We start from the raw sequence: 13,031 nt of genomic DNA, 5'->3' as shown, positions 1-13,031 counted from the left end.
ATAGTGAGCGCCCCAAAATATAACCTTCCTGTTTTCCTGTAAATTTGAATGTTGACAAATGTTAGGCAGCTGTCTGCACTGGAGTATTTTTAAATTCTTACTCTATCTTGTAAATTTCATCTTATTCTTATAAGACCTAATATTTTATAAAGCTTCGAAGAAGAACGAAATGGAGCACATCACCCTTATCGGAGGTGACAGGAGTTTATCAATATGTCTATTTTCAGCCCGTTTAACTTTGAGCTTGCGGCAGTTAAGTTAAGAGCAAGAAACAAATTTTTGCAGACTTGCTACTGACAAAGATGTCAGATCACTTCTGAAAATATAAAATGTGAACAATTTATCCTGATGACTTGCGGCAATCAAGTTAAGAGCAAGAAACAAATTTTTGTAGACTTGCTGCCGACAAAGATTTCAGATCACTTCTGAAATACAAAATGTTAACAATTTATCCTTTTTTATCTCAAAATGTTCTTCACTTCGATAGAACAGCATTGCACATTATTAACATGAAGATTAACTTTGAAGCAACTTTATATTGAACAATGCGATAGAATGTATGTAAAGTACAGAGGCCTAAGTTTTTTATGTCTCATCACCCGATTTTATCTTAGTTAGACAGGTCGCAAGCATTCTATGACTTTCGGATGATATTTGAGAACTTCAACCTAAAAACTTTCAAATTTGTAACAGCTTTGACCAGAAGGGTGTGACAGAATGTGAGATATTGTGTGGCTGAATTGACAGAAATTTACTCAAAATTTTTCTTAATCAATTCTGCAATCAACGCAATTGGTCTGAGCAAGAAAGGCTTGGTCTAAGAAATGTAGATAAGTAGCTCACAGATCTCTTACCTTCTGAGCGAAAAAGTGTTTTTCCGTACTTAGTTTTGTTCTTGAGGGTATCAATAATGAAAACTTTATGGTGTCGTGCTTTTCTTCAATTTATAGAACTGTTTGAACTTCTGTAACTATGGTTACAAAACAAAACCTCTGTTTTATACGCCACAGTCCTTCTTCCTGTTCAGCTGTTTTTATTGTTGTTAATAATCAGGTCAAAGCTTTTGCGTTTTAATCTAAATGACTGCGGAGTCTCATCTTAGTACCACTGGATATGACAGTCATTGAAATATTTCTATGAAAATCCAGTAGTATGTTCCGAAATACATATATCGCAAGTCTAACTCTTAAACAAAGCTGCAAATTATTTGGTCAAGACACTTTTAGCGAGACATGTAAGAAGTTTTAGAATTACACAACGTGGTCCTATTTTCCTTGGTGATATGTGTTATGACAGGTTATGACAGGTTATGACAGGTCTACGTTTTTCAAGTTAAAATTTATGAAAATATGTCGGAATTTTTAGAACTACACAACGTGTCGCATTTTCCTCACTAAAAAACTCACGTACGTAGATGTTGTCAATGGAACCGTTATCTGTTTCTTCCTCTCCTTACGCTTTGGTATTCAATTTGGCTGGCGTTTCGTCCTGAAAACTGCATATGAGTGTCAAATTTAAGTTTCAGCTGCTCGTGTGGTGGAGAAAAAATAAAGTTTCGTGAGACGGCCATAATATTTAAAAGCATTATATGCGAGAGATTATCTGAAGTGAAATCTACATCATCTGGGGTCGTTTCGTTTCAGTCGTTTCACTTGTTTCGTTTAGGTCGTTTCGTTTCGTTTTGCTGTTTCGGGTCTTGGTACATGCCGAAATTATAAACGAAAACCACAAACTAAACATTTCAACTTAATATCTTTCCGCTGAAAAAACTGATGTTACTAGAAAGTGCCCAGAAACTTGGAAAAAATGGCGATAAAATGCAAGGGGTACATGACGCCTTTGAGGTTTCTTTTTTTCACCCAGGAAGCCATAGGCCTGCTTAATGATAAAATATACAGTGTTACAGAGAATGTGATATACTGTTACAAGTAAGCGTTGTACGATACTGTAATTCTCATCGTGCGCGAAAACCTTATTTGCACTAGGGTACTCTTGTTAAAAGAGGTTGTTATTAACCACAAGGTAACTTAGTTCTAATAACTGAGTTGACAATGCAAATGATCTCCATAAAGGGTGTCTAAGGCTACCATTTCGAACGCCCCTCAACAGAGCTTTATTAATAACATCATTTTCATCGTTGACCCTCGTGCAAACAACGGAAAGTAGCTTACAAATATATTTTCTTACCTTCTGACTGAAAAAATGTTTGTTGTACTTGATATTGTGTTTGGGTGTGTCAGTAGGGAAAGTCGTGTCTTGCTGCCCTCTGGAGAAGTGTTTGAAGTGCTGTAACTATGGTTACAGAACAGAACGGTTTAATGAGTGGTGAACATAAACGCCACAGACCTTTCTACCTTTTCAGCTGTTCTACTTATTTGTGGTCATCAGATCATTGCTTTTGTGTTAACTGTGGGTGAGTGGTTTTCTTGAAGTAACATTGGACAAGTATAATAGTCAATCAAATATCTCAATACAAGTCCAGCAGATGAGTTTTGAAAAAGTCAGCAAGTCTAACTCTTAAACAAAGCTGCAAATGATGAAAATGTGATCAATAATTGTAGGAACCCAAACACAGAGGGACAAAGACTCGAGCGAAATTTGGAACAAGCCTATAACGTCATAATCAACCCATTAATTTTCGCGTAATTATATTGGCTACTTTACAAAAAACATTATATTTGTAGAGTCTGGTAAAATATTAAAAGGTGGTCGCAACTGCGCATCCGCATCAGATAAGTACTTGTTTTTTACGAGCGGTTTCGCGTGATATGAAAATTAAGAGGAGGGTACGTTACAAAATAAATAAACCCCCTTCTGACTTGTTGGTATTTCGGCTGATAAGGTCCTTGGCTGAAAGACTGTCCTAAAAACTTGATATTTTCCCTCGAAGTTTTGCTTCTAGGCCAAATGTTTCTAATTTTTGAACAATATTTCAACGGTGGACATCATGAGCCGATTTACCAGCCGCCCGAATGGGTTTATTTACCAATCAGTTGTATCTCAAAACAAGAAGAATGTCAGAGCCGTCGAAAAATCTTCAAACGATTACAATTATATCGAAATCGGCTGTCAAAGGATACGGTCATTGTTCCAAACATTTAAACCACAAAAAAATACCTTAGAAAGGGTCTTTCTTTTTCCAATAGATTACAGTGAGGGTTTTAAACACCCCGGAAAATATCAATGGCTAAAAAAGTGGTGTCGTGCCATCGTTAATAAAACTATATGAAATGCTGTAACCATGGTTACAAAACAGAAAACGTTTAATAAGCGATGAACAGAAGCGCTTTAGTTTTTCTTTCTAATCGGTCATTCAAATTGTTGTTATTCATCAGCTCATGGTTTCGGTCTTTTAAAAAGTGCCGGAAAGTCAAACTCTATGAAAAAGCCACAACTGATTAGATATGGATGATAACTGTTGGGATAGCAAACGCAGTAGAATTGAAAATAGAAAACATAAATATTTCTAGTTTAAGATCGTCCTTGCCTAGAATTTTTTTTGCTTTTTTAGCTGGTGGCTTGCATCGAAGTATTTGAGGGATTTGCAAAAATTTACCTTCGATTGGTTTTTCAAATTGATCGTGGAAGTACAATTAAGAGAATATTGATATTCTCTTGTAGAAGTATTATAAATAGTAGTGGTAGAAGTAGTAATTAATGGTATTAGTACAGGTAGTATCTCAAAAAGTCTGATTTGAACAACTAAAAAAAAAATGATCTTATGGTGGACAGCAGTACAATTACATCCTGCTACGCTCCTTTATACAAAGACGGACATAGTAATTTGAAATTCTAATTCTAATCCTCTGCCAAATTGTGGATCAACGGTGTGGTTGACTTAAGTGCAAAAATGAAAATATATATGAAAGGTTTTTTTAGATTCTTGGAAAGTAATCTTGCAAGTAGCTCTATAAATTTCCTTGGACGAGAGCAGGGTAGTTAGCATTAAACATCACCCGATTTTATCTTAGTTAGACTGATCGCAAGCATTCTATGACTTTCGGATGGCAACTGAGAACTTCAAACTAGAAAAAATACGTTTGTGACAACTCTGAGCAGAAGGATGTGACAAAATGTGAAATATTGTGTGGCTTAATTGACAGAATTCTATACAAAATTGTTCTTGATCATTTCTGCGATCAGCGCCATTGGTCTGGTCTAGCTGCCTAACACTTCCATGTGAATTAGTAGCAAGAATTTGGTGTTTGATCAAGATAAAAACTTCTACCTGATACAATTGAATATTCTCACTACCTGTTTGCTGGATAGTAAATGGATATTGTAGGGAGAGGTTACATGTTGATCACTTAAGTCCTCTGGTTGGTATATTAAGTAATATGCAGGTCTTTATCATTTCCTTGTTGTTGTATATTTCGTTCAGAGGGGAGGTGAAACCCCAAGCAAATGACACACCTAGCACTAGATTGCACCTTGTTTGCAGAGGTTTTTTTCGGCCTTTCTGAACTCTACATTTTTTTTTCTTTTATTGCATACTAAAGAAAGACTTTTTGTGTAGAGTGCTACTGATAAACCTTTATTTCTGTTATCAGTAAGTAAAACACTGGTCAGAGAAACTCGGTAGGTGTAACGAGTTACTGGTAACTCTATATTATTAATAGCTGTAGTTTTTCATGATTTCATAATCATATATTGGTAACACATTCTAAATAATAATAATGAAATAAAAAATTGTCACGACTTTTTTTCAAATCATTCAGTTGTGTACTTCACATAACTGTTAATAGCTGAAAATTTCCTATCTAAATTATCCATTCTTTTTAGCAAACCGTTTTCTCGCTAATTTTTTTCAACATTTTCTAATAAAGTATAATAATAAGAAAATATTTTGATAATCTGTCATAAAATGATGTCACTTCCGATGTGAACCATGACATAGCAGCTGCATGTAGCAATTCTTGTTTAGGTGAGGAATTTGTAACAGAACACCTAATGAAGAGTATTGCAGTATTGTGTTTCATAAGGAAACCAGTTTATTGTCTGGGCTTCATCAATTGAATAAAACTAGCAGTATGTGGTCAAAAAATTGTGATTCGCATCAGAAGTGACAACATCCTGAGATAAACAATAATATTTTGTTATCAACATTGAAGCATAAAAATTTTGCAAGATTTTTATTTCAGAGGTCAGCCAATTTTTTTTTGTTTTGTTAAACTGATGTTTATGATTTTCTCATTGAGCAACAGTATTTTAACAACAGACTAAGGAAACAGAAATTTTCAACTTTCAATTCCTGCTGGATACTCTCTATATCATGTCATTTTACTGATTTTTATAACATAAAAGGGCAATACCTTAATACCCAACCCGACTGTCACATAAAGAGAATGGAGCAGGAGCCTTGCACTTACCCCATGCCCATTCTGATTTCCTTAGCTTTTTTAATTGGCTGTTAAAGAAAAGACTGATAAGGGACCTTTTTTCCAGCTGGGTCCAGAAAAACCCTCAAATCTGTAAATACTAAAGCTGCAAAATTTTAATGCTACACCATGTTAGAAAAATAGATATTTTAGAACTTTAATTTTCAACTGAATAAATATTTATATTATTTTCTTTATGCTGTGTTGCCAATCTACGTAAATTGTTCTTCCCAGCCATTCTTTAAGAAGTCAAGCATGGCTCCCAGAGTGTTACATGACATTCCAAAAAAATCTGCGAAGGAGACTAACCCAAGTGTGTACTAAGGTGCCTCTTCACTTCCTTCAAAGAATGCACCTAACACTGAGAATCTCTTGTGGAAAGGCCTTTCCTTGCAAGTGTAAGCACCGGTGAAAGTCTTCTCCACATCTTCTTCATCATTCAAATCCTCATTACTTTCATAATTCAATTCTTGGGAGTTTTCTAGTAACATATCTCTAGTTCTAAATAACTCTTCAGGTATATATGTCATTCTTGAAGGTGAGCAACAATGAATTGCTCCAATATCAATTGGATGAGCTTCTGTGTTGAATATGTAACCTGCAGAGCCAGGATTGCATGAAGGTGATTGCGTTGCTTTGATTTGTTGATCCACAGAGCCATTGCTCTGGTGAATAAAATTGTGTTCATCAAATAAAAGATACAAATACTTGGTTGTTTCTGCTAAGAAAAAAGACTCCATTCTATCCTCTTGCTCATGCGTTTTAACATCTTTTATCTAAAAAAAATCAGTATGAAACCCAATTAGCAAGGAGACATCTTCTGAAAAAGTATCCCCTTTAATACTTTACACATAAACATCACTGTAGCCATATTCTAAGATTCCTTCAATTTTTTCTGAAAGTAAACTAAAATCCTCAAAAATATTATACCTAGTATATGCTAATAAGTAAAACCTAAAATATCTTTGAAATGTATCCCTTACCTACATTTTGTAGCACTAGCCACAGTACTCATTGGGTCAGTACACAACAACTCCTAAAATGCTGATAATTGTGCACTCAAATTAAATGTTTTAATGTTTTACGGTGATGTTTAACTCACTGTAGCATATCCACATGGTGTCCTAGCACTACTCTCTATTGATTCCAGCATATCCCTCCCTACTTCAAGAAAATATGGATCCTCTGTTGCACGATATAAGTACATGGCACTCTCAATCAGCTCTAAAACAAATCCAACAATTGCTGTTAAAAACAAACTGAACTGCTAGGTTTGCAAGATCCCCTTATCAAAAAGCTGAGCAGTAGTAATGCCCTACAAAGATGTACAGTCAAGCCTGTATTATGTGGCACTGTATAAGAGGTCACCCTGTATTAAGTGGTTGGTTATCAGCGCCCTGAAATTTTTACCCCTCAACCCTTTAACTCCCATGAGTGACTAAAATAGAATTTCTCCTTCTAATATCCATAAAATATTAACCCAAAAAGTGATTAAATTAAAGGGTAAAGAAAACTATCAATTTGGGGTATAATTAGTTGATGCAATACTAAATTCTCTGAACTAACATTATAAGAATTGTATGGTAAACAGTAAGGAGAATTACAAATGTGGTCTGGGAGTTCAAGGGTTAATAACTGTATTGTCCTCCATCTTACTAATGAAAGGTCACTTGAAGCACAACCACTCAACAAATAAAACTAAGAATAATCTTTCAGTAAAATTTCAGCCATATCTTTATCTCCCAAATTAACCTTTATAATATTTTTGGCCAAGTTTTTGTAAATTAAGTGGTAAATTATGGCATTTTTTTATACTAGTATTCAATGGAACCTGTACATGAAGCGGTCAACCTGCTTTAAGCTATCATCCTGTCATTCCCTGTGGGTGACCCCTTAATACACATTGGATTATTTTAATATGTATTTCTCTTTGAGTGGTTTGTTTTCCTTATTTCTCCACAATACATGTGGAAAATTGTGGCTTGAACTGCATGAGGCAGTACAAAAGAAAACTACTAGTCTGTTCCTTAATATAGAGTGAATAAGAGGAAATGATATAATACACAACAGCTACTTTTCAATTCTTGTACATAAATGCTTAACTAGCACACTTTGTTCAATGGTGCAGTAGAACTGTTTTATTTGTTTTGCCACATTTTCATAAAGAAAGTAGGAGAAGGAGAATGGTGTAACATAACAGGAAAATATATTGTATTAAAAAAAAAAACAGCTTTGGCCATCAAAATATGATTATTATTTTTCTACCTGGTCTCAAGGGATATCCAGCTCTTCCAGAGTAAGGCTCTCCAGATGCTATCTGATAAAACTCAGGGATGAATCCAAAATGCCGCCAGACACTGTGGTACTTTTGAAGAGTTCTTGATGCTGGTCCAATATCACCCCATAATGTCTATTCGAAAATATCAATTTTAAATGTTAACCATTTCACTCCCAAGATCTCATTAATAATTGAGATCTCCTTACTGACCACTAAACAATTCTTGTAATGCTTGTTTGAGAATTTGGTATTGAAATCACTAGAAATCTCCTCATTCACATTTTTCTTTATTCTCATTACTTGTCTGCTTGATATTGTATTGTTATTGTAAGGAGAAATTCTGTCTTGGTCACTCCTGAGTGTTTGAGAGTTAAGACTACAAACTATTGACTAACATCATGTAGTGCCAGATTTCAAAGGAGATGCCTGCAATCGCTGTCATCACTTAATTGTTTTGCAATGTGTCTGCTAATCAATGACAGCTGTCACCTACCTGAAGTCCTGGCCAATAGGCATCAAGAGACTGAAAGATTGGCATTGTAATCTGACCCTTATCCATATGGACCCACACATACCAATCACTAATCTTCAAGTGCTGCTGAACTTTGCCATACAATTCTTTGATAGAAAATAAGAATAAATAATGATAAACTAAAAAGTTAGTCACCAAGTAAAATGTGTGCCTAAAGTAAGCATCCATAATTTTATAATTGTAATAAGTTAGAGTAATGACAATGATGATAACAAAAATGGGAAGTTGGCCATGAACATTCCACAAGGTGGCTCTTCTTGTACACAGTTTCCAGGTCGAATTGGAATTTGGAATGTTAGATTTTGTGGAGGGAGGAGACCCAAAAACCTGGAGAATAACCCACTGACAAAGGATGAGAACCAACAAAAAACTCAACCTACATGTGATACCAGGTTCAGGAATTAAACTTGGGCCACAGCAATGGGAGGCAAGCACTCTCACCACTACTCAATCCCTGCTCATAAAATTTTGTATATTCCAATAGATCTGAATGTTATTTTTGATGGCTCTTATTTCAGTTTATCTTTTCCTTATCCTGTGTAATATCATGATAATATCCAAGTTGGGAAGGCTTGTAAAGGAATAAATTACATGTGAAAATACCAGCACTCAGACCAGTAAATTATCCTGGCTTACCTTTGAACATGTCTACCAATATCGGCAAACTAAACAAAATACCCCCTTTAAGGAGATACTCAAAGTAAGAGTCAACACCAGCTCCAATGCCTGCATCCTGTGCTGTCCATTTTCCACTCAATACATCAATATGGTTACCCACCTAAAATAAAGAGTGAAAAAAGAGAAAGGAAAATATTATGCTATCATGATTGTTCCATGACAATAAACAGCATAGCACTAAAAACCAAGAAAGCTCTACAGTTGATTGTACATCAGTTTATTGAGGTGTTAGGAGGAGAGAGAGGGGCAAAAATTTTGGTAGAAAGGGGTGTAGGGGCTTAACTTATAGCATTTTACACAAGTATTTTCATGTGGACATTCTTACACGAGGAAGAGGAGGGCTATTCCCCCTTCATTTGTACTGCAGCCTGTATTGATGTTAGGCTGTCAAAAGGATGCTGAAAATTGAGACCCCCAAAGGGAGTAGGGAATGATCTAAGGATGCAATATTAGGTAATAATAAGAATGTAATTATATTCACAAAACAAACTGGCACACATTATGATGCATATCCATCACACTGAGGACCTGTATTTAGCATGAATATCATGGAAGAGTTTCTTTACCAGTCCAAGCTTTGATCTGCTTTTCCAAAGACCTTCTAAAGCTTTCATAGCAGCATTCCTGAATCTTTGATCACCTGGTTGAAACATTGAATTTAATAAGTTTAAACAAAGCAATACTTAACAAGGAACTTCTTGTTACCCTGTTATTTTTATTAAACACTGGATACTTCATACATTCAGGGGGTTCAACAAGCATCAGAGATAAAAGAATTCTTTGCCTACTACACACACAATTCTCCAGCAATGTTTTAATGGCCTGAGCTATTACCTTTTAATTGGACATGAGGAATATTCACCAGTTACTTTACACTACTCTCAAGCTATATGTAACACATTTCTTTACACCCATATCAACTAAGCAAGCTTGGATAGTGAGGCATTTATCACACAGTGAAAAAGATTACACTACGAAACTTATCATGTTGTGCTTGTTTCTCTGTTTTCAGGAGAAGATAGTGACAGTTGTTTTTTGGTTATAATGTCAACTTGACTAGAACTGGGTGATTCCAGGGAGGCCTCATATTGCCTGCTCAGAAAGTCAATCAGAACATAGCACTCATTTTACTGATCCTACTTACCGAACAAGTCATATAATAAAGATTATTGTTACCTGTCAAGGCGCTGATTGTTCCAAACTCTACAATGAAAGTGCCACACCCTGCAGTACAGGTGATTGGTGTCTCAGATGGAGGGACTCCATAACGAAGATTCACAGTACCATATGGCATTCCAGTTGGGGTGTTAAAAGCTGAGAATTAATGACATACTTTTAAATTGTGCTTTCATATAGAAAAAAAGTTCTTCAAGTACTCTGCATGACCTTTCTTCCTTGCCTGCCCCTACAAAGCAAAAATATAAAATACTAACCCGGCAGCAGCCTCTCAGCTGCATCTACTGCAAGTCTCAACAGAGGGCCTTGGCATGGCCACCCTTCCTCTACAGTTACTCCAGCCCTTGGTGCAAGTAAGTGAGCTGACAGAAGACCTCCAACAACTAATAAAATGTAAATATTACCTATTGTTAATAATAAAATAATTATAATAAAATGATAAATTTAGCTGACTGTATACTTCACAATGCAATATGAACATTAATCACTTAAAAATAAAATTTATTTTCAGAAGGAGCATTATTGTTAAAAAGTAATAATGAAACATTTGTCACCTTTAGCAAAAAAGAAAATTTTTGTAAAAGGGTTCAGACTACATGTATTGTGCTTGAGAACAGTAATAATTTGAATTTATCAACTAAGTTCTCACCTCTTATGTTTGTTTCAAACACAGAAACATTAATATCCATATCAAAATCTAAAGTTTGTTCCAGCAGATTTGTGATCCTCTGGAACTCTGATGTGTTTCCAAGAACCTGAAAACACATTGAAGAACTCAAGATGACACAAGTACATAGGAACTCTGTTGGTATTTATTGTGAAGAATTTTTAAAATGTCACCATTTTTCAGTTAGTATTAACCAAAAGGACTTTTGAAATTATGGGATGAGATGAAAGAATGAATGATAAAGTACTTATTTAATGGCTTAATTAGGGAAGGAAGGAATAAATGAACAAATTAAGGAAGGAACAAAGAAACTACATTATGTATCAACTTTGAAGTGAATAAGCAAAGGTATAGGTGTAGAGATAAAAAATGAATGAATGGGTAAATGTATCAGACATTATCTCAATCATTCCTTTATTTCTATGGTTCTAACAACTTTATACAACTCACTAGCAGTGTGTCCAGGGCATCTATCAAGGTTAAAGAGTAGCTGATGATATAAAAAATTATACTTCATGTTTAGAATAAGCAACATTTGCTGTCAGTAATTAATGTGATCTTTTTGCTAACCAAGATGTCTAATCTTTGGGTAAATGTTCTAAACCCTGCTGAAATGGTTCATTGTGTGCTCTGATTGTCCAGGTAAGAGTAGCTCCTGAAAAGAGTCTATGAAAACTTTTGCAAATGGAGAACTCTAATGAGGGCTATGTATGAGAAAAACAGCCTACACTATCTCCTCTTTCAACCTTACAGTACACCCTTAAATATAATTATGTTCCTAGAACTCTGAGCCATGCAACACCCCCATTTTTAATTCTTTAATTTTTTTAGACAATAGAGCTCAACAGGATTTAAGACTAAACTGCTGACTTTGGCAGTTTAGAACTCAGAGTCCCATACTCGTACTTATTGTTTTAACCCTCTGACTCCCAAGATCCAATTGGCAATTCTCCTCTCTGGCCATGTTACATTTCCTTGTAGATCAGAGGGGTGAGTTTGGTGATACACCAATCGGACATCTCTGGCTGATAAGCTTGCCTGTCTGTTCTAATAACCTCCTTGCAAGATAACTTAGTGGAATCACAGGGAGAACTCATATGTTCATCACATCTGGGAGTAAGAAGGTTAAGAGAATTTCAAAATATCAAACTTGGGCTTTTGCTAAAATTTGATTGTAGCTGAACAGTTAAAGCAATCTTACCTTCCCCATGTGTCCTGGCCACTACAGGACAAAGGCTTTAATTCATCATAAGGATAAGCGTGTCTGAGATAACTGTCATATCCATGATAAAACATAGATTTTGTCTTTAACCTGAAATAAGGAAGAGTTCACCTTCACAATTATTTTCAAAATTACCATGATCAACATAACTGCAATGCTCCAAGCACAGTAGTTATGTTTGGTACATTTTTTGTACATGGTCAGTGAAAAAATATGTAAATAACTCATGGGGTGTTGCATACCCTACAATTTAAAGTCAGAAGTTGATATACTTTTACTTTACTTCTTTTACATTTACTTCATTCTGACACTAAAAATAGTTTCTGACTCGCTTTTCCAAATGCAATGAATTATTATTGGAACACAACTCAAATAAAACACGCGTATCTTAGAGATAACTAAATGTGCTCTTCTCGATTTTGGGTTGTAATGATGTTTGGAACAAAGGGCAAATCGTGCCTGTATGACCCACTATCTGCACACGCGGTTCAAACAACTTCCCATGATTGTCGCACGTACAGGAGATATGCTAATACTCTGCACCACTTTCTGCAAAATATTGCGGGCTTTTCTCTGGCGATTTAAGAGAATCGAACTTATCAACAATTTAAATATATGATAAAATATAATAGCCCCCGTAATAATTCACGGAATATCGCAGTTTTCGTGCTCCTTTCGTGATTTCAGCGTGATGAATTATCTTCGAACGTGTAAAGACGTGATGCACTAAAAACAGCTGGAAACATACATCATATAGTATTTAGCCAGATTTGATTTCTGTACTCACCTATAATTTTCTATCTCCTCCTTTGTCATACATTCTCCCCAAATCATCAAAAAGAAGAGCAAAAATAAGGAAGGAACCATTTTTCGACGCATTATTTTTGTAAACTGTATAATTCTAAGATAATTTGTCTGTCGCGTGATAGTATCTACAGTAACAGGTTCATATAAGTAACACCGTCTTCTAAATGACGGACTTTTTCAAGTCTCTTTGACTTAGTTTTACTGTCAGTCTTTCGAAAAGTGATCATAATATCCCTGGCTCTCACTAAAAACAACTAGAAAAAAAATGTAACTTCAATCTACATTGGCCAGTT

The 13,031-nt window shown here is 35.2% G+C and overlaps 1 protein-coding gene across 1 annotated transcript; it reads right to left on the bottom strand.

Moving 5' to 3' along the window:
- Positions 1-5,176: 5,176 nt before the first annotated feature.
- LOC131777134 (ER degradation-enhancing alpha-mannosidase-like protein 2) lies at positions 5,177-13,026 on the bottom strand. The gene is made up of 12 exons (XM_059093363.2): positions 12,719-13,026; positions 11,911-12,021; positions 11,160-11,199; positions 10,692-10,797; positions 10,300-10,425; positions 10,043-10,180; positions 9,433-9,506; positions 8,825-8,966; positions 8,150-8,274; positions 7,644-7,788; positions 6,481-6,602; positions 5,177-6,154 (listed from the first exon to the last, which is right to left on the bottom strand). Exons 1-12 carry the CDS (start codon positions 12,808-12,810, stop codon positions 5,699-5,701), a joined length of 1,677 nt encoding a protein of 558 aa, XP_058949346.2. The 5' UTR covers positions 12,811-13,026; the 3' UTR covers positions 5,177-5,698.
- Positions 13,027-13,031: the final 5 nt, after the last annotated feature.

Source organism: Pocillopora verrucosa, chromosome 3 (genome assembly GCF_036669915.1).
Source record: "Pocillopora verrucosa isolate sample1 chromosome 3, ASM3666991v2, whole genome shotgun sequence".
NCBI lineage: Eukaryota > Metazoa > Cnidaria > Anthozoa > Scleractinia > Pocilloporidae > Pocillopora > Pocillopora verrucosa.
Note: the sequence above shows the minus strand (reverse complement) of the source record. Positions and strands in the feature narration are given on the sequence as shown.

Bases quoted from the DNA above. Each gene is read 5' to 3' on its own strand.
- LOC131777134 (XM_059093363.2), bottom strand. From the start codon at position 12,810: ATGCGTCGAAAAATGGTTCCTTCCTTATTTTTGCTCTTCTTTTTGATG. The intron at 10,798-11,159 runs GTGAGTTGTATA...ATGTGTTTTCAG, and splicing joins ATGCCCTGGACACACTGCTA to GTTCTTGGAAACACATCAGA. The intron at 8,967-9,432 runs GTAAAGAAACTC...TCTTTATTTTAG, and splicing joins GCAGATCAAAGCTTGGACTG to GTGGGTAACCATATTGATGT.